The 22,873-nt window shown below is 36.5% G+C and overlaps 1 protein-coding gene across 1 annotated transcript in view; it reads left to right on the forward strand.

The window, feature by feature from the left end:
* jph1a (junctophilin 1a) overlaps positions 1-22,873 on the forward strand; it is a 66,393-nt gene that overhangs the window by 2,082 nt on the left and 41,438 nt on the right. The window contains exon 2 of the mRNA XM_067435019.1: positions 531-1,293. Coding sequence (XP_067291120.1) covers positions 531-1,293 — 763 coding nt within the window. The remainder of the gene's footprint in view (positions 1-530; positions 1,294-22,873) is intronic.

Here is a 22,873-nt window from a genome sequence, read left to right on the forward strand (position 1 = left end):
CATTTACCCAATGGTTTGCATTTTATCTCCGTATTAGTTTCCAAATGTGCTTGCTGATATTATGTGTGAATTGTGTCAGTGATTTTAGATTAGGGAAGCTTTGATGAACTCTGTAAACATAAAACATAATTATCATGCAGCTAAGATTACCTGATATGATAATGCGCCTAAAAAGCATGCTGTTTTTTATCATTAAGATTATGTTTCAGACTAAAATTTTCAATATGTTTCAATCCAACTTTACCAGTTTATTTAATCATTAATAATTTCACTTATTTCTGTGCCTTAATTTAATTATTATATTGATTAATAATACATTGTTAGCTAAGTGCTTAGTATACAGTATGTACATTTTTGAACATATAATATATGTTATATTATAACATTGACAAATCACTTTAAATTGTAATGTAGACGCATGCATTGTCTGTGAAGCTGCTTTAAAACAATATTGTGAAAAGCGCTATACAAATAAATGTTAATTGAATTGAATATCTACACAAGTTTAACACTGTTTTATGTTTCATAAGGCACTTACCAAGGCCAGTGGATGGGGGGCATGAGGCATGGCTACGGTGTGCGACAGAGCGTGCCTTATGGAATGGCCACCATCATACGCTCTCCGCTCCGCACCTCCCTGGCCTCCCTACGAAGTGTGCAAAGCAATGGTGCCGTTCTGCAGGACACGGTACCCGACACGCCAGTTGGAAGCCGTGGTGGTTTTGTGCTGAATTTTCACAGCGACACCGAAGTCGTCACCGGGAAGAAGAAGGGCCTGTTCCGCCGCGGGTCCCTCTTCGGCAGCCTCCGCCAGCTACGGAAATCTGACTCCAAAACCTCCATCTCTAGCAAACGGAGCTCGGCGCGTAGTGACGCCACCATGAGCCGCATCAGCTCCAGCGACGCCAACTCCACCATCAGCTATGGAGACGGAGAGGTGCCAGATGAGTTCACGCCCATGGAGGACCACGTAGATGCCACCACCACAGAGTCCTACATGGGCGAGTGGAAGAATGACAAGCGCAATGGGTTTGGAGTCAGTGAGCGATCCAATGGGCTGAAGTACGAAGGGGAATGGATGAACAACAAGAGGCATGGATACGGGTGCACAATATTGCCAGATGGAACCAAAGAGGAGGGGAAGTATAAAAATAACGTGTTGGTGCGTGGGATAAGGAAGCAGCTTATTCCTCTTAAAAACCATAAAACTAAAGAAAAAGTGGACAGGGCCGTGGAGGGGGCTCGAAGGGCAGCAGCTATCGCCAGGACGAAAGTGGAAATAGCAGTTTCAAGGTAGGGCACCTCCTTAGCTGAAAATCTCCTGTCTGGGGCCAAAAATGAAAATTCTTTCATAATTTATTCATCCTCATGTTGTTTTAAACTTGTGTGACTTCCTTTCTTCAGTTGAATACGAAGGGAGAAACATTGAAGAATGTCCTGGATGCTCTTTTTCATGTAATGAAAGTGGATAGGAATCAGGGGCGTTGAGCTCCTAGATGACAAAAATTAACTAAATTCTATGTACCCAATCATGTACCTGACGCCAGGCAAGTGTTTTTTGATAGTTTCAGCCCTATCAAAAGGCGCGTTGCTATTTTGAGGCAACTGAAAAGGCTGTATTTTTTGTGTTATTTAAAGGACGTATTAGTAATACGCTTCTATAGGCGGGTGCACAATGCGCATACACTCTGCTCATTACACACACAGGGACGCGCAGAAGCACAGAAACATTTTTAAATATTAAAAATAAAAGGATTCCTCTCTGGAGAAGTGTTCAGTCTTTCCACTCGCAAATTCCCCATGTAAATAGAAATCCGTCATGGTGCAAGTGCAACTGGCTTTTAAAGGGAATGGGAGATGAGACTGATTGGTTAATTGCACATTATTCCCAAAACACACCCCCATTAAGAGACAGAGTACAACCCTAGTACAAACCCTAATTTAAATCTTCCCTTCCACCTCAGTGTAATGCCCGTTTCACGCTGCATGCTCCAGCAGCAGCAGGAGCAGCGTGTGCTTTTACACTACCAGTTGTTGTGTTGCCCAGCTGAACCGTGGTGTGTGTATTGCAAATACCAATGAATATCGTCCATTCTGTCACTTTTTCCAGTGTTCTGTCTCGTGCTTTGATTTATGACGGGCAGCATATATCTGCTGCAAATGCGACCGTGTTCCCCTCTGTCCAAAACACATAAGCATATAACATGGTGTATATAGATGATAAAAGTAACCTTGAAGTTAAGATATGCATCTAGTTTTAATAATTTAAACGAGCCTTTGAAGTTAGGCCAAAAACTTCTGGCAGTGATGTATTTTCGTTGTCTGGCTATCACCAGACCAAGCTCAATTTAAGATTGAACATAGGTCTGGGGAGTCTGCTGTGTATTTTTTACTGCACAAGAGGCGTGATAAACAAGAATTATTCAAATAACTGTATGCAATTGGATAGTATGCAATCCTTCAACCAATCAGACCACAAGAGGCGTGATCAACAGGCAACGACTCATCGCTTCTCTATCTGTCATAGTGTTAAACCCGCCAATAGCGTGGCAGGTGGATAAGCCATTCTGTGATTGGTTCCCGCAAAATTGTAACAGAAGCAGTAGAAATGAATATACAGGTTTCCAGACTGAGTTGCCGGGCAAAGTCAAATCTCCGGCAGATCAGGCTGGGTTTACCCAGTCTACTGTTTTTGTGTATTTTATTAATTGTTTTTAAAGTGCTGGATGTCATATGGTGCTTGTGAATCGCATGGAACACTTCACTACATGATTTCATGTTAAAAAAGAAAAAAGAAAATCATGTTAATCAGGTTCATTTTGATCAAGAACAATGTTCTATGGCTTTAATTCAGTGTGAGCAGCTCAGCAAAAATAGACTTGGTGCCAAAACAATCGCAGCACTGCTGCTTCACCTCTGCGTCTGTGAATGCGCATACAGTGTAAAACCGGCCTTATTGTTAACAATCGCTGAAACTATTAAAAATAGTTTCCATTAATCAATATAAAGCTTAAATAAAAAATAAAAAACAATAATAATAAATTATTATTAATAATAAATATATATATATATATATATATATATATATATATATATATATATATATATATATATATATATATATAAACTTAAAATAAAATTAGAAATGTTGCCTAAACTAAAAAAAGCCTTAAAATAAAATAAAATAAAAAATGAAAATATAAAAATAAAAATAAAAGCCTATTACAAATATTAATACATGCTATAATAGTCTAAAAGTAATATAATAATATTATATAATACAAATTTAATTATATAAAAATGTACCTCCAATGTAGCTTTTATATATCAGTTACACGTCCACATATTCAGAACAGAAAGCTATCCGTCAGATTATGGAGCTATATGGCTTTAAAAGAAATGGAATATAGCACATGAGTCACATGGACAACTTTCATGATAGTTTATTGGTTAATTTTTGTCATTTTGAAGCTCAACCCCACGAAATCCCTATGTACTATCATTATATGGCCAGTACATACTTCTCTTTTGTATTGCATGTAAAGTCAAATGTGTTTGGAATTACGTGAGGGTGAATTTATTACAACAAGAATACATGACTTGACTCTCTCAACTGTAGAGACATCAAGAATTAGTATATCATATGCAATATTGACAGGTTGACTTGAAAATGTTGCAATCAAGTGCACCAGACACATTAAGGTTTCTGTAACATTGCCAAGACTGATACTGCTTGTACTGTTAAGCTGTGATGTCTGCATGGTTCAGACGTATGGTGTATAAGGGCAACTATTTAGATGTCATTCATTAACGGTATTTCGTAGACCTATTTTTAAATGTTGCTTCACAGTCACTCACACCAACAATGTTCAGCAATGTTCAGGTGATTTTAACAGATGTCTTTTGTTTGATCTTCTATAGGAAGTATGAATTTTAAAAGGTTGCACAAGCAACCTTTTTGAGGATCGGTGTCTATTATTTGTCCATAGTTCAGATGCGCAGGGAGCAGTCATGAGGTCATGCATCTCGTGTGCACTATTATGATGTCTGTTCCCTTGCCAAGAGCCATACTAGACAGACATTTTAATGGATGTGTTGTGTAAACCACTTATTCAAGGCACACAAATTCATAGCATCCTAAACAGGTCTTGGGGAACTCACATGCTCATGTTACTTCCATCAACCATCCGAACAAATGCTTTGTCAAACATCTTTAATAGACCAAATTCCAGTACAAGTTATGTATGAATGTATACACACTGTATGAGCATAACCAGTGGATTAGAGAGGTTACTTGCAGCCGTGTTCCAATAGTGAGTCAATAAAGGATTATCCAAGTTGGTGATTCTTACACAAACAAACATTAGAGTATTTTAATATAGTGAAAGCTGTCCTTATGTGCTCCCACTCATAATGTTGAAGCCACCGGATAAGAAGGGTTCTTAGAATTGGGTCTTAAAGGGATAGTTCACACAAAAGTTGTACCAAACCTGCATGGATTTTCTTTCTTTTGCTGAACACAAAAGATATTTTGAAGACTATGGATATGGACCAAACAGTTGATGGGCCCCATGGACTTCCATAGTGTGAAAATACTATCAAAGTCAATGGGCCCATTAACTGTTTGGTTAACAACATTCTTCAAAATATCTCCTTTTTCTGTTCAGCAGAAGAAAGAAATGCATACAGGTTTGAAACAACTTGAGTAAATGATGACAGAATTTTCATTTTTTGGTTGAACTACGCCTTTAAAACTTTTTTTATATCTTGTTTTTTAGTTAAATACTAAAGATACGAAGGTAATTGAACATTCAACATTGATAATAATAGGAAAACATTTTTTTTTTAACCAAATTATATTAGAATGGTATCTAAAGTATCATGTGACACAGAAGACTGGAGTAATGATGCTAAAAATTGTGCTTTGCCATCACAGGAAAAAATTGCATTTTAACATATATTAAAATAGAAATCAGTTCTTTCAAATTGTAATGATAAATCAATCATAATATTACTGTTTTTACTGTATTTTTGATCAAATAAATGCAGCCTTGGTGAGCATTCAAAGACATTACAAAAACGTCCTTACCCTGAACTTTTGAACAGTATATATATATATATATATATATATATATATATATATATATATATATATATATATATATATATATATATATATATATACATATTCTCAGTTAGAATTGGAAGACATTGTGCCATTTTAATGGCCCAAACCAACAGAAATTATTAGGTGATAGTTGATATCAAGCAACAGAACAGAATTGCTCAAATTCAGTTTCTGTGTTTTAACATAGAATAAGCCACATAGCACATACTGGGCACCATTAGCAGAGTATCTGGCATTTGTCCCTCTCAGGAGTGGCCTGTGTTCTGTGGTTACCTCTCCCTCAGCGAGCAGTGGGTCAGGGTTACAGGGCTTACGCGACAGGGTCAGTACCAGTGCTATGAAATTAAAGTAAAGCCATTTTACTATGCATTACTTGCATTCAGTTACAGCTGAGCTAGAGCTTGCTTGCAAGCTAACGGTTACGATCTTGGCTGGCTATCAGTGCTTTAAAGACTGATACAGTAATACTGCTCTGTATCTTCACTCCACCCTAGAGTGTATTCTCTTTAAAGGGTTGTAAATATAATCCCACACACACACACCCTCTCCTTCAGGGGCAGGGCTCTTGCTGTGGTCAACAGAATCTGCTGTTTTAGGAGTTGGTGTGAAAGGTTAACTTGCGTACTTGGCCTCACTGTGAAAGGAAACGTGATAGATTCGATGTCAGGTCAACTACAGAATATAACAGGTTCACTTTAGGATAAGACACAGTGTTAGCCAGGGAAATTGTTGACAATTCGGTTGGTACATTGGCGGGGGTAACTTTTAACTTTGGACCCAATATTAGGTTTAATCAATCTTTTTGTAATGGACAAATGAATATCATTTCCTTATTATCAGTCACACAACACAACAAGAGCTAAAAAAGAAAAAGAAAAAGAAAACCTACTGATGGTCACGTTTCACCACATTTTAATCAAAGGTAAAATAAATGAATAATTAAACAAAGTAACATTTTCATACATAATGGGGGGGGGGGTATAGGGATCATAAATTGACAATTTTCTTTCTTTCTTTCTTTCTTTTTTATATAATTCATATTATTATCAATTGTGATTTTTATTAGATTCTTATTACTGTAATTTCTTCTAAAGGCAGTACAGAACATGCATCCATAATCAATAAATACTTATTACATTTGTCTTTTACAAATGAATGTCTTTTTTCATTTTACAATTATGAGAATTAGGTTGGAAATTTATGAAAATAAGGTCGATTTTTAAAATAAATCTTAAAAGTGCAAAAAAAAGTTTAGTGTCTTATTTTGTCTTTAGTTTTTTTTTTTTTTTGATGAAATATGACCCTAGGAATTTGAAACCTGTGGGGGTCCAATTAAGGCATGGTTATTTATTAATACCTTGAGCATACAACATATAAACTGATAGAACAGGAAGTGTCTAAATGTGCTATGGATTCAAACCCCACCTCCCCCCATTTATAATGACTGCCTTGCCCCTGGTTATACTAGTGATTATGAATGAAAGAATGAGAGAGTTAAAAGAGCCCTTCAATTTTTCCACCCACCTTTTATCACCCTCTTCACAGCTCCAGTTGATATTAGTCATTCACCAGAAAAAGGAGAGAGTATAGGAGCATTTAATTGTTCAGTCAACCTACTCTCTCTCTCTCTCTCTCTCTCTCTCTCTCTCTCTCTCTCTCTCTCTCTCTCTCTCTCTCTCTCTCTCTCTCTCTCTCTCTCATGCTCTCTGGTGTGTCAGCAGCACAGACCTCTGGCTGACTAAATAAGGCAAGGATGGAGTCAACTTATCAGCTCTGGACAGAAATACATAAGCCAGTAACAGTTGATACAGTAGCCCATCACTGCCTGGCTGTCATCTGCCCTACGTGCCAATAGAGTTCACAAATGTTTATCGTCCATCGCAACAATGACTTCATCTGCATTTGTCCCTTACTCACATGCAAGAACGCAGATATAAACACGCTGGCACACAGACTATGAGCCAGTTAGTTAGGAAAGGAAATAGCAATAAATAGACATAAAATGCTGGATGTAGGTAAAATAATATGAAGTAGAAGGCTGCATTTACTTGTTAAAAAATACAGTAAAACAGAACTATTGTGATTGATTATTACAATTGTAAATATCTGTTGTCTATTTAAATACATTTACAAAATGTAATTTGTAGTTTAGCAATCGTTACTCCAGTCTTCAGTGTGACATAAACCTTCAGAAATCATTTTAATGAAATCAGTTTTATTATTATTATCAATATTGAAAACATTTGTGAAAAAATACATATTTATTTGAAAATGTGAAACAATTTAATTGTCTTTACAGTCACTTGATATCAATTTAATGCATCCTGAATAAAAAATATTCAGTCCTTTTATTAAAAAATAAAATAAAATCTTACTGACCCCAAACTTTTGAATGGTAGTGTATTTAACATAAAAAATTATCTAGATTTTTATTATAAATAAATAATAAATATTTAAAGGCTAAGAAATTATAGTTTGCAGTGTTCCAAAAGTTGAATATAATATATTATTAGATTATTCATTTTTGGGTGCGCTTTTAGAGAAGGCACAGAGCATCTTTAAAAAGCACAGTGTTTTACCACATGGGAAAAAAATCCACTTACAGGAAAGAACAGACTCTGATTGGTTGATGAAGCTGTTCGTTACCCGATTTGCCCAATCCCTGCGATCTGTTTCTAGCTGTGGCAGAACTGCAGTGAGGGATTACTTCATGTTGACAGGTTATGAGTGAGGAGCCTGTCCACGTCCAGCTCAACGCAGGCCCACGTGAGAGCCACCCTACCCTCCAGCACAGCGCAACCACTAAAATTAAACGTGCTGATGTCGAACTCCCCACAACTCCCCTTATTAGAGCTTAATATGAGCAACACATAAAAAGACTGATAGACGCAGCCATCGTATTTTTAATTAATGCAGTCCGGAATGAGGACACGTAAATTAAAGCCGTGGTGAAATTGGAAAGCGTGCTCAATCACATCTCAATTTCACTCAGAATGCTGCCATAATTAGTTTGTACAGTGACAAGTCCATTGCTGGATAAGTAGAATGTCAGTAAAATGGAAGTGAAATGAGATTATTGAAACGCTTTCATAATTTATGTTAATTTCTAATAATCCACAGCTGTAGTGATTGATATTAGCAATCATGTTTAATGCCAAGATTAGTATATCACTGTCAGACAAAACATCTGCCAGCTTTATTATGCGGCCTCTCTGTCCTCACCCTCCATTATGGAGCATCACATGCATGGTATTAATAACAGAAAGATCTCTGTGTACAGTAAATATTAGGAACGGCTCTGAATTGGCACGTAAAACCGCCCTGATCCGCACCTCTGGACAGGCCCCTCCAGATTTTAGTTTTTGTTAGTATCCAACCTTAACAATCTCTAGTCCCACTGTATCTGTCTTTACTTCCAGTGCTACATCTCTTTGTTTAATGCCAGCACCTTTTTCTAGGCTCATTAGATCATTCAGAAGATTTTAAATCCTGTACTTATCATAGAGCTTATTGAACCTTATATGACCCAATATGAATATAATAATCGGCTGCAAAAAATCTATTTCTTATTCCTTGCATGGCAGTAAAAATGTTTAACTGTCTTTTAAACAAGATATATTTATTTGAGAAGCAAATTGTGTTTGATTATCAACTGTTGTAAAGATAATAAATATAAATGATGAAAAATTATTTTAGGATATCCTAAACGCCATACAAAGGTGGCATGTTTATTTACGGTACACATACTTACAGTGTACACCTTAGAAAATACTTGGTAATATAAGGTAACTACTGGGGTTAAGGTTAGGTTTAGGTTCAGGGTTAGTACATAGTTACCCAGTTAGTACATAGTACATATTACCAGCTATTGTAATTACTGTACATTGTATGTCCATGGGGGAACAGGACTGTAAAATAAAGTGCTACCCATACATACAAATGTAACCTCAAAGACAAACCAAATGTCCAATGGGGTATGAACACTTCTATAAAGCAATTTTACGTAAATAATACATTTTTGTATGTAAAGTTTATGGTTTGTAAGATTTGTCAGTGTCTTTGAAAGAAGACTCTTATGGCCACCTAGGCTGCGTTTATCTGATCAAAATAGTGAACATTAATATTGTGAAATGTTATTACTATTTAAAATAACTTTAATTGTTTATATATTTATATGTATTGTATTCCTTTGATGAAAAAGCAGAATTTTCCAACATGACATCATGACTTTGCGTAAACATACACGGCACTTTCTAAAGCCAAGTGGCGTGTTATCTGTACACATTTTTAGCTATGTCGGCTTATGTCTACGCCTTGTGATTCCGCGTGAATGTCAATGGCGAAACGAACCATCATCTCAGCGTGTATATCTACGGCGAGTGATTCCGCGTGTATGTCTACGCCGTGTGTTTCCGCGTGTATGTCTACGCCGTGTGATTCCGCGTGTATGTCTACGCCGTGTGATTCCGCGTGTGTGATTCCGCGTGTATGTCTACGCCGTGTGATTCCGCGTGATTCCGCGTGTGTGATTCCGCGTGTATGTCTACGCCGTGTGATTCCGCATGTGTGATTCCGCGTGTATGTCTACACCGTGTGATTCCGCGTGTATGTCTACGCCGTGTGATTCCGCGTGTATGTCTACGCCGTGTGATTCCGCGTGTGTGATTCCGCGTGTGTGATTCCGCGTGTATGTCTACCAAGGTTATTATAGTTTTGCTTTTTTAAAGTAGTTTTTATTTTATTATCGTTTTCAATTTTGCTACAAATTTCAGTTTAGTTTTAGTTAGTTTTACAAATGGTTTTGCTAGTTTTAGTTTAGTTTTTATTTTGCAAATACATTTCTATTTAGTTTTTATTTATTTAGTTTCAGTTTTAGTTTTAGTAATTATAGTTTAGCAGAGTTACCATAATGAAGTGTAGAGACCAAATCAAGGTTTTTAATTTCAGCAAAGTTTAATGTTTGCACAGATTAAAGTTTAATCTTAATCCTTAAGTGAAATAACTTGATAAACAAGCATTATTGTTTAAACCCAGGACGGTCTTACAAAACATAGATTTCATGAGATCAGTCCAATATGCTGATTTGCTGCTTTAAGAAACATGAATTATTATTATCAATGTTGAAAACAGTTGTGCTGCTTAATATTTTTGTGGAAACCATGATACATTTTCTCAGGATTCATTGATAAATAGAAAGTTCAAAAGTTATTTTGTAATATTTATACATTTCCTTTCTGTCATGTTAAGGGCTAGTTCATAAAAAAATGAAACTTACCCTCATTATTTAGTGTTCATGCTTTTTTCGTAAGCTGATTACAGAAGGTGGTCTGCCAGAAGCTATATAATTTACTTCATAAAGTTATAAATATGGATATTTTTCTTTTACAAACCCATCGTTTCAGAAGGTGTTTATTGACCCCCTGGAACTGTGTGGATTACTTTTATAATGGATGGATGCACTTTTTTGAGCTTGAAATTTGGGGCTGCCATTCACTGCCATTATAAAGCTTGGATATGTTTTAATATAACTCCGATTGTGTTCATCTGAAAGAAGAATGATTTGAAGGTGAGAAAATGGGCTAAATTTCATTTTTGGGTGAACTATCCCTTTAAAATCAGTTTAATGCATCATTTCTGAATAAAAGTATTAATTTCTGAAATAAATAAATAAATAAATAAATAAATAAATAAATAAATAAATAAATAAATCCTAAGGACTCCAAGCTTTTTAACAGCAGTGTGTGCTTAGATAATAAAATCATATTTTTTTTTACAATGCATATGGATTAAGAAAACTATATACTGTAATCAATATTATACAGAGATATTGCACAAGTAAACAACACTAGTAAGACATAATACTAATAATATTAAGAAGTAAACTGTCCCCTTCCCCTTTCACCTATAGTTTTTCGTTGGGGGTGGGGGGGGGCTGTATGGATTTGTTTGCATGTGATTTTAAAGCAGTGAGGTGGAAGATGTGCCCACTTCACCTGCATGTATCGACCGCTCCGCACGTCTGTGAATGGAAGGAGAAGAAGCACAGGGCAGGAAACAGTTTTGCCCTAATTAAAATTGCAGCTGGAGCTCGATGCATTCTGTTGCCAGGCGATCTGACCTTTCCTCTAACAGGGTGCAATGAACGTTGTACAAGAGACATCAAGTTTCTCAACAACGTACGCGCGTGTGTGTGTGTTTAAGCTCACAAAGCTTTCGCTTGAATGCACAACATGTAATATCCCACCCTGCTGGAAGAAGAGTGTTTGTGTGCGCAAGAGTGTTAAGTGAGTATATGTGATCCTGTACGCGTGCTATAGCCGTTAAGTCTTTATTCCGCTTGGTTTGTTAAGCTCTTGCTATTTGTTAACACAGGGCCAGATGATGTGTAGAAGCACCTGCCAGAGTGCTGTAGCGTTGCCATGGAGATCGCATCCAGTCATCCTGTCAGCCATGCACAGGTTTTTCTGCAGTAGAAGTGTTACTGTGAGGAGGCAGATGGTTCGCTCCCACTTCCTGTTTATTTATTTATTTATTTAATTAATTCAATAAAGAGCGAAATTTAGAAGGCGATGGCAACGTGATCACTGTGAGCTGATCACAAGATAAAAGCAGAATGCAGATCTCACTGAAAGGATGCAAATGTTGCAAGCTTTTGTTATAAAATGGATATAGATATAGATATATCCAAGATATAAATAAGGTTCGCTAATCGAATGAACATCAAAAAGACAGGTGGGCATTGTAATCTTTGAGAATAATCTCAAGCTTAAAGATGCCATGAAATCATGACTTGATCAAAATGATTTTTGGCTTTTAGTTCATGTCTGTTAGCTATGAGGTCAGTCTAGTGTACTCATTAATCCTTATAATTGATCAAATTCATGCATATTCCTATATAGTAGGCAAGTATAGACACTTTTTCACCGCCGGACAAAATCGTTCTCTTTGTTTAACCATTCCGTGCCAATCCGGTCTAGCCGGTACAGATATGGTTTCATTTTCCACCGTGGGGCTTGGTAACGCAAGAGTTTACAGATGATATGAGATGTAAAGAGCAACCGCGTTATGGAGGATGATCAGATATTTCTTATCATTTTGTTATTAATTTGTATTATGCAGCTAAAATTGCACACTTAGCCAGCTACAGAGAAACTGGTAGCCCAGGCAACAGACAAATGACCGATCGTGAGTGGCAATGTCACTACACGGATTCTGCCAGCTAGGGCTGCAACAGATCGCAGTTGATTCATATGGACCAGGCCCCACGGTTCGGCATGCATGTGATTTGCGTAATAATTGCTAAGTTTAACTAGCCTGACAAGCCAGACCCACATCAAGATGTTTGGTCTGGAAACTCATTATTGACAGCTCAATCCGAGGGGCGGGATAAACGGTTTTCTTTCAAACTCCCTCTGCACGCGATAGGATAGCGCTACACCAACCAGAGCAACGAAGGTGAAACAGAGCTTGTTGACAGATTAAACTTTCGTCGTATCCGGTCGGCAAAACTCCGAACACAGCTTTCCTTTTTAAGAATGACTTCAGTACCATTCCTTTTTCTTTTCTCAGAGGAACGCTAAACTCAAAGTCTACTAGAGTCGCGGTCAAAGCTGATTCGAAAGACCGCCGTTCGCCAGCTTATGTGTTTACTAGTAGCACGCAAGTGCAACTATTATGTTAAGCCCCGCCCACCGCCTCTATACACGATGTGATTGGCCTGACCAGAGTTTGGTTTTTACAGCTCAGATGGGTATTGAGAGTTGCTAGACAATACTCGCAGCAGATTAGATTTGCTGCTGCTAGGGTGCGTCTAGATTTCTAGGCTAAAGTTTAACCAGCACAGAGTGAAATATTTGAATTTGCATGTTTTTCTTGACAATTTACACATTGAAATTAAATTTTTTAATGATTTTAAACCATTCAAGCACAAGAAGAGGCAAAAGAGAACTTGATCCCGCACTGTTATCTGATCATACAGCCACACAGAATGAGGCGCGAACACCGAATTGATTCCTCTTTCAGGTCTCCTTCCACTTGAACATGGGCGAGGCTAGCCCCATTTTAGGGGTGCTTCAGCACCCCTAAAAAGGAGCTCAGCACCCCTAAAACTTGGAGTAAGAAATTGGGTTATTTAAATTTTTTGTTAGTCTTTTACACGGTTAAATAATGTCCAAAACATACTCCGTAGTTTGTGGTTTAATTATGTGTTAAGGAGGAAAATGAAAACATCCCCGCATAGCAAATGGTGTCATCCTCTTCTCTTCTTCTACTACTCTTCTGTACTGCACCGCTAAGCACGACCGTCATCCAGCGCGAAACACGCAGAGTGAGAACCCGTGATGTAACGTTAGTGTTGTGATCGGTTGAAAGCTGTGTCTGACACTTCTTTCCTTTTACCTAGAGTTGTTCCGATTTCGAAACCATACCGGTGAGTACTGGAGTCAGTATCCTGAATCACCATGGTGGTACACCTATAATAAGTGTTTATTCTCTGACTATTTTAGTCCGGCGGGTCGTCGCCGCTGTGAAGTAGCACCTGGGTGACTCGTCCATAGCATGGTCCATAGTCATAAACGGAGAGAAGTAACGGTTACAATTTTCTTCCGCAAGACGCATGCAGTTCTGTTTATTATCTGCTAGAGCGTGAAACAAAAACAGAAGCGCGACAAATAAACTGCGTAACGTTACCTGTGTAGTGTGTAGGTGTGTCTCTGTTAAAGTTTATCGTTAATTTGATACTCATTTTAACAATCGAGAGTCATGTAAACATGACATCACGTGCGTCTTTTCTGGTTAGTCGTCATGGAAACATGAAGCCCTGGCGTTTGGAGTGAAAAAACTCAAGCTTCTCTTGTGAAATGAATTTGTCATTTAAAAAGTTTCTAAGCCCAATAATAATAATAAAGACATTTAAAATGACACACCTCTGTGTGCCTTTTGATCATAACCTTAGAATTTGTAAATGGTCTCATTTTTGTGACATCACAGACTGACCTCAACTTTTCTGCCTACAATATATTTGTGTATGATTGTCAGTTCCAAGGGAAAGAGAGGGAGATGGTGAAGGAGAAAGGGAGAGCATGCAGGAAGAATCAGGCGAGGAAACAACAACAATAAATTGACATATAGTGAATAGTGGCAAGCAAAACAGTAACTACTCCTGTTTATGTGTGTGTACTCCTATACAAACTTATTGGCATTAAGCCTATATTACAATTTTTTTTTTTTTTGTAACATTATTTTACACCACATTTTTTCATAATAAAGGAGGAGGAAAACAACGGAGAGTCCATAAGGGATGAGAGGGAATTGACTAGTGAAAGAAATGAAGAGACTGAGGGAGTGCAACATAGAGAGCACCAAGCAATAGCAGCAGAGACAGAAAAGAGCTGTTTAGACTTAGGGGATAAGGACACTGGTCCTAAACAGTTAAAGCTGTCTCAATACCCTCATACTCAGTTTGGCACACAAAAAAGAGCCTTTCAAGAACAGTGGATCAAAAGTTTCAGATGGCCGGAATACTCAGCTAGACAAAATGCTGCTTTCTGCTTTCCTTGTAGGCAGGGGCGAGGCTAGCCCTTTTTTAGGGTGCTTCAGTAAAAACTTGGAGTAAGAAATTGTTATTTAAAATTGTAGTCTTTTACACTGTTAAATAATGTCCAAAACATACTCCGTAGTTTGTGGTTTAAAATGTATGTGTTAAGGAGGAAAATGAAAACATCCCCGCATAGCAAATGGTGTCATCCTCTTCTCTTCTCTAGGGTACGTGTGTCTCGAAGTTGGTGGCAGTGGGGCTCATTGGGTGCTCAGCACCCCTAAAGCTCTGACCCTAGAATCGCCTCTGCACTTGAACATACGCATCGTTGTGCTAAAATACCCATTTCAGCAAGTATTCTCGTAAACACATTTCGTTATGTCTTGAGTGAACAGTTGGATGTGTATCATTATATCGGATCTGTGCATTTGCTCTTAAAGTGACAGCAGCCTACAAATACCTCCTGTTGTCTGTCATTAATGTTAATTAAACAAAACACATATTTAAAAAAGATAAATTATACAGTGAAAACTATGGTGTTATTTTACATTTAATGATTACATTTTAAAGGAAGTGTATGTAAGATTGTGGCCAAAACTGGTACTGCAGGTGTATCCCCTCTCCCCTCCCCCCTGACTCGAGGTTGCCAGATTGGCTGCAGGATCCAGCAGGAATGATTTTAGCTGCAGCTGTGGTAAGTAACTAGAGCAGAACTGGCAAGAATGCAGAAACTACTAGTTGATAGGCTTGGTTGATAGGTGGAGGGTGGAGCTTCAGGCCAAAACAACATGCCATCAACATCAGTTGAGGGCTGCAACAACAACTTTTAAATGACAATATCCTGGCCGGACTACTGTTGTCAGTGATCAGTAACATCATTTCTTAATGTCTAGTGACATATCAGGGCCATTTTATGATTAATTGAAATACATTTCTTACATGCAGTTTCTTTAATGATTACAATCATTACATAACTACTACTGTTAATACTTTATTTGTATCTTTGTTATATTGTATTTATGCTTGCAATTTGTTCTTATTTTGTTCACTCGTCTTGTTTAATTATTAAAAGATAGATTATTGCTGTGGTATCGAAGTACTTAAAATGTGATTTAGGTATGGAAAGCAAAACATTTTCTGATCGGATCACATTTTACCCAATCTGTGACTCAAAAACTGCAATATTATCAGAACCATGAGTTGCACTAGTTCCAGCACGGTTCAGCACAGATGAGTTAGTACCAGGCTCAAGTGGAAATATAACTGGAACCATTTCTTACCGTTCTTGGTGGCTTATATGAAAAGAGTAGTATGTCTGAATTCATAGTTTTCATAAAACAGTCAACAAAACCCAGATGACATAGGCCTACTACTTCTGGAAAGATTCTGAAGTGCACATCCAATGCAGTGGTGCAGTGATTACATATTTTTGTTGGCCAAACCAGAAGTTAACATCACCCTGGTAGGAATTTATATTGGCTTTTGGATTAATGCAGAAAATAAGCTCTGTGACTGACAAATTTATGATTCAAATTTTGTTTATCATTAAATCTTCACAAATTAAATACATTTTTATGGATTTTGAGGCCTAAATACTATATTGCCATGAGTAAATATCTATTCTTAGGCTGTAAACAAACTTCATTAACTACTATTAACTACAACCTTTGCTTAAATAAGCTCCTAATTTACTGCTTGTTAATAGTTAAGGTAGATTTTGTAGCATTTATGTTTAGGTATGTATGTATTAAGGAATGTAGAATAAGGTCATGCAGAATAAGGCATTAGTATGTGCTTTGTAAGTACTAATAAACAACCAATATCCTAGTAAAATAAAGTATTACCAATTTGCTTGAAAGTTCGAGTTACAATAATATACAAGAGCATGGTTAGAAACACAACAATTCTGTAATTGTGGACTTGTGCATAGATGAGTATACCTGTTTGGTGTGATGATGTTTAATGTCCTAGTCCCATCTGTAGTCCCAGTTAGTAACATGTCTGCATTGTTTTTTTCAAGAATAATAAAAGCTTTAAAAAATCATGAGTTGGGGTATTACTTGGGGTATAAAATATTTTAGGTATTTTAGGTCGTAGAATAAAACGTGAAACCTGTAATCTTGAGCTTGTGTAGACCACAGATCTTATCTTATTTAGGCCATTCAATTAAAAAAAACTAAAAACATTAAAAATAAAACAATTACCTCAAGGATGATGTAACCTTAAGTGGTTCTAGGTTTTGGCCTACAAAAATACAGCATCCCTGTACCATCACTTTACAGTCCCTTAAGGCCGTGGGAGAGTTTTTGTGAATGGCAGTGAAGTGACTCAACTGACGATGTAGGTCACATAACAATGACAACATGACTAATGTACTACAACACGATTGTATTCATACTATAGAGAATGTACTTTCTTCAAAAAGAACCTTCTCGGAGAGTATATACGATTTTTGGGAACAGCACATCTAATAGCAAATCATGTTAAAAATGAAATACTTATTGCACAGAATATACTGAATACTATTCTTTTAACCACTTCAGCTCTGCAGCACATTTTGCATTTTTTTTTTTGAGAATTAGGAAAAAGAGAATTTAAATTTGAATTTAAAAGAGCGCCCTACCCACATTATTTATTGCATAAAATATTGCATTTATTATATTGTATCTATTCACAATCTTATGATAAACATAGATAAAAAATAATTAATATATTTTTAATTAATTTGTTATTTAAAAATCTATATTTTTTAATCATTTTGGGATCCAAGGTTTTTGGAAGTTTCTGTTGATTCTATAAATTGGCACTAAACAGGGGAAAAAATAATTTTCTTGATATCTCCTTGCAAATAAAAGTTATTGAGATTTATTTGACCAAAGTGACTAACAACTCCTATTCATCTCCATTGACATAAACTGGCCACTAGGAAATCGAAAAGAAGGCTCCGTCCTCTTCAACTTTGTAAAGGGAGATCTCGGCCTCTGATTGGTCTAGAATCATGATCCACATGTCTATAAAGAGCTGAGATTCTCTGTAGCATGATGCAATATGTGATGACATCATCAAAAATCATGGCTAACGATTTAACGACTTTTTTAACGACTTTGATCTGGACATCGGTGACATATTACAGTGTCATTTGGCCATGCTTGCTCACAGACATGTAAAAATAGTCTCATTTTGAAGCAAACAACCTAAGGAACAGGCTGAGGGTTTGAGGCTAGTAGCTTTACAACGAGTTTGTGATCCAAACAGGAATATGACTCATGTGTTTGCTTGTTCAAAGGAGTCATTTCCATCTTTGTGATTCTTTTGATAATAAATTTACTGTAAATTATTGGATCAGTGAAATTAACTGCTCAGCGTTATTCCTGAGGCCGACAGCTTTCATGTGATATATGACTTGTCTATTTTAGGTGTGTTTGTGTGATAAAAATATGAAATTTTATATTATTTGCATGCTTTTCTCAAGGGGGGGGGGTCGAATTCAGACTTCAGACCGTATTATTTTCTTCTATGTAATATAAATGCAGAAGTTATTGGGTTATTAAGAAAGCTGAGGTTCTAACTTCTAATCTTTCAAATGATACCATATATGTCTAGTTTTGTGGTGCGCAAGTTATAGATTTTTTTAAAAGATTATGATGATGCAATTTTCCAAGGGGGGGTGCAGAGCTAGTGAAACTATCTAAACAGTAGTATGCTGCACTGTTGTCATATTTTACTTTGAAATATTATTTAGCATTTTTATTTATTTTTAGTGTTAAAAAATATCGGTACCACTTTATATTAGGTGGCCTTAACTACTATGTAGTTATATAAAAAAAATACGTACAATGTACTTATTGTGTTCATATTGTATTGCAAAACAATTCTGCTGATATTGAGGTGGGATAACGGTAGTTAGGGAAAGGTGTGGTGGGATGGGTTAGTTTAAGGCTAGGTTTAGGTGAAAGGAAAGTGTCAACATTACATGCAGGTATTTTTTTTAAATGTAAGTACAATGTAAAAAGATTTTTATCAAATTATTAATTAAAATGTTAGTACATAGTAGTTAAGGCCACCTAATATAAAGTGTGTCCAAAATGTCTTATCTGGTACTCCAACCATATAATCAGTCAGGATGTTGCAGCAGACATTACTTCTGGGTCATCACATGGAAATGTTAAGTCAAGTCAAGTGCACGGAATACAGTATTCCCCTCACAATTCTGTTGATTTGTTTTGGCAAATGTAGTTGGTAATTTGGGTCATTCTGTCCTTACAGGACAAGTATACAAATTCTAAAGGACTTCAGCGACCTTGAGCTTCTAAAAGGTGCTTTATAAAACGTATTATTTGCAGACATATTAAGATTAGTATTAGGGCTGGGCGATAAATCGATTTTATGAATTAATTCGAGTTTTTAGTTTACGACGATTTTTGTGAATGAAAATCGGTTTTCTCTTTAAAATCCGCCGACGCTCCCCTCTGGGCTCCCGTAATGGCTCAGCACTCCCCGCGCGCGTTTGCCACAGAGATACACGAAAAACAAGGATAGCGTCTAACAACATACAGTGTCATTCGTAACAATACCCCGCTGCAAAGTGTGTTTGAAGTCTGAACGGAACCGCGCTAGGCGCTACTCATTTAAAGCTGCACTGACACGAACGCAGCACGAGCTCACACACGGGCCAATCTCGTGACAGGCTCGATACACAGCGCTGGTGATCCAGTGAGAGAGCGTTTAAATTCACCACAGAATTAATACCATCGCTACTGTGATCTAGTGGAAGCGATCGGCGCAGAATTCTGTTATAAACCACAGATATCAGATCAAACAGAGCTGAGCGAAGGTCAGGGGTTTCAGTCACAAATAACCAACATTCACCATGATTTACTGTAGTAAAACCACATGGATTTAATGTTGTTGTTGTTATTATTTATCTCAGGATTCGTACAACCTTTTGAGATTGAAATTCAAGCACTTTCCAATGGTTTTCAAGAGCTTCACACTTATTTCCAGCACTTCAAAGCTCTAAATATCCGATTGTAATGTTATTTTTAATGTGATGGTTTGTAAAACTAAAAGTTTAAAGGGGTCTTGTGAAAGAAAAAGTGGAATGTTTTTTTTAGTTTATTTTTTAAAAATGTGTAATCCATTTATCTAGCTTTTTTTATCTAGCATATTTTCTGTAGCATTTTTATTTAAAAAAGATATTAAATGCCCACCACTATAACCAGCAGAAGAGCACTTATTGATTTATTAGATTTATTTCCACTCCCTAATGTATGGAGAAAAGTACAAAGTCACAAAGTCTCAGGAAAAACTAAACTTTTCTTCAAATTGTGACTAAATTACACAGAAAACAAGTAAAGAGCTCCTTTAATAATCACTGAAGCTGTCTGTAAGTTCAGTGTGAGACTAAAACAATGCTAATCTATATTTAATAAGAGCATAACATTTACATTTTCCCTATACTTCTTTTGCACATTACTGTTGTTAATAAAAGTTATCTGCATATCAATTCATAAACCTTTGATATGTATACTGTATATTGCAAAAGATATGGTGCCCATTTATACTGTGGAATAGTCGGGGGTTATTCACACTCTACCAAGCCGCAAATACTTAATTTTACCTAAACAAAATAAAGTTAAAACTTGTTTTGAACAATTTCTTTGTCATCTGCAGATTGATTTTAAGTAGGAGGGGGGAAAAAAATCGTTTTAAATCGTAAATCGAATTTTTGGTGAAAAAATCGGGGATTTTTTTTTTGGGCCATATCGCCCAGCCCTAATTAGTATGGTATTCCAAACATAGCCCATGCATTATAGCTGTGATCGCCAGATCGCCTTCCGTATTCAATTTACAAAATAGTGTAGATATTCAGAAGTCATTTCAGAAGACCTTTATTAACCCCCTGGAGCAGTTATATGATGGATAGATGCACTTTTATGTACTTCAAAAACAGAGCAACAGTTCACTACCATTATAAAGCTTGGAAGAGCCAGGACATTTTTAATATAACTCTGATTTTATACGTCTGAAAGAAGAATGTCATATACATCTCTGATGGCTTATGGTGAGTAAATCATGGGCTAGTTTTATTTTTGGGTGAACTGACCCTTTAAAGGGCGCGTTACTAGTACGCTTCTATAGGCGGGTGCACAACGGGGTTACACACACAGGGACGCACAGCAGCACACAAAGGATTGCTCTCTGGAAAAGCGTTCAATCTTTCTGCTTGCAAATTCCACCATGTAAATAGCAATCCCGGATTGGGAGTTGAGACTCTGATTGGTTTATTGCACACGTTACACCCCAAAACACACCCATGACTAATTAAGAGACTAGGAACAACCCTTTTGGACCATGCTCCTGGCACACCAACCATTTTTTCGATTGTTAAACTACAAAAGTGTATTCGGACGGGCATTAAGTGCACCTGTGCCATTTGCTACAGACCATGTGCTCAGATCATTAAAATAGGGCCCTCATTGTCTTAAAATAAGCCCAAAACATACAATTAGCAAAACATTAAGCATTTTACTTCATTTCAGCAAAAGGTTTTCAGACAATTCGTACAAAAATTAAGCATTTTGGGTTTTTTTTACAGTTCAATACTACACTAGAGACAAACAAACATAACAAAAATAGCCTGAAACCAAAAATCATGATGGTAAGACAAGATGGTAAAAGGAAGTTCCACTTTCTGATGTTAATATGCAAACGCTAAAGTTTGCTATGTGTAAAATCTCTAATATTCATCTCATGTGGCTTTTTTGGATTTGAAACTCACATAAGCACAAGTATCCTGGGTTATTGTGAGCAGGTGATATATACTTCAAATTGTCAATGACTGCCACTCAAAGTAAGTGTGTCAAAGAGATTAAAGAGCTAATCCAGAAAGAAATGCCAATGCACTGGTTATTTTCTATTTAATCAAAGCTGATTTTGACTGTTATCCCTGCCAAGCATCTGTCTATGCTTTAGTAATGGATGCTGAAGAGATATTGCCTCTTTAGACTTTTTGGAATATGTACATTTGGAACAGCTCACTAACCTGCACTTGCCTGCAACAGAAAACATGGTTTCATTTCTCATTTCAGCCATGTCGGAAATTCAGAAATGTGCTAACTTAATCCGCCCCGCAACAGAATTTGAATGATTGAATCCACATACCATTTTGTTCCTCAACTCATTTGCAAATCAACACAGCTTGGACAAATGATTATGTTTTCGTTGTTTATTTTAGCAAGCCATTAATTATGTCAGCATAATTCCACATTCCCACCTGCTTGGAGTCCCGCATTCGACACTGCATGTATGTAAAAGCATTGTGCTAATTGTATACAATTTCAAGCATGCTAAACACTACATTTCAACATCTAACTGATTATTTGAAGTTGAAATTCCACTCAGTGTATGTACTTAATGCGTTTGTATACTTCCAGCATTGTAATATAGTTTCAAAATCATTTGCTCTCATGTTTTACTCACGTTCAGGTTGGTCTGAATACTTTTATATTTTATATGCTTTTATTTTTCTGCAGAAAACAAAATAATCTTTCTAAAGATTTGCACTTGAGTATTTTCCTTGTCATGGAAAAGCTTCATGTCAGGTTTCATGATGATAAACACATAAAAAACAACATAAATTGCTGTAAATTGCAGGGTTTTTTTTTTTTTTTTTTTGTAAAGAACTCACTCAAATGTAGTTATTCTCTAATAATCTTCCCATCCAGTGCACTTTCAGAAAAAAAGGGACAGTGGAGGTACAATTTCGTTCCTTGGAGAACAAAACATATAACTGTACCTTTAAAGGTACACAATTGGTCCTTCGGGTACAATTATACCATTGTTTTCCTCAGTTTGGTCCTAGTGAGCTGCTGTCCTGCAGAGTTTGGTTTCAACCCTAAATGACATGAAGCTCTTATTGAGAATTAACAGATTTTGATTTTGTGGTTTTACTGAAAAAGTTTGGTCACCATTACGGTGATAAGTGTTTCCTTTAGTTGGGCAGTCAGTGGTTCTTGTTACAGTGTAAACAAAATACATAATTGTTCAAAACAAAAGCCATTAAAAACTGTATCATGAAGAATAATGTTTGACTAAACTTATCACTGAATAAAAGAATAAAAAAAGAATGAATATTCACTAATAATACTTTCTTGCCACAGATCACGATCTAAATTTTGCTTTTTAAAGGGGGAATAGTTTAGACGCAC

The sequence above is a fragment of the Pseudorasbora parva genome, chromosome 24 (assembly GCF_024679245.1).
Source record: "Pseudorasbora parva isolate DD20220531a chromosome 24, ASM2467924v1, whole genome shotgun sequence".
Taxonomy (NCBI): domain Eukaryota; kingdom Metazoa; phylum Chordata; class Actinopteri; order Cypriniformes; family Gobionidae; genus Pseudorasbora; species Pseudorasbora parva.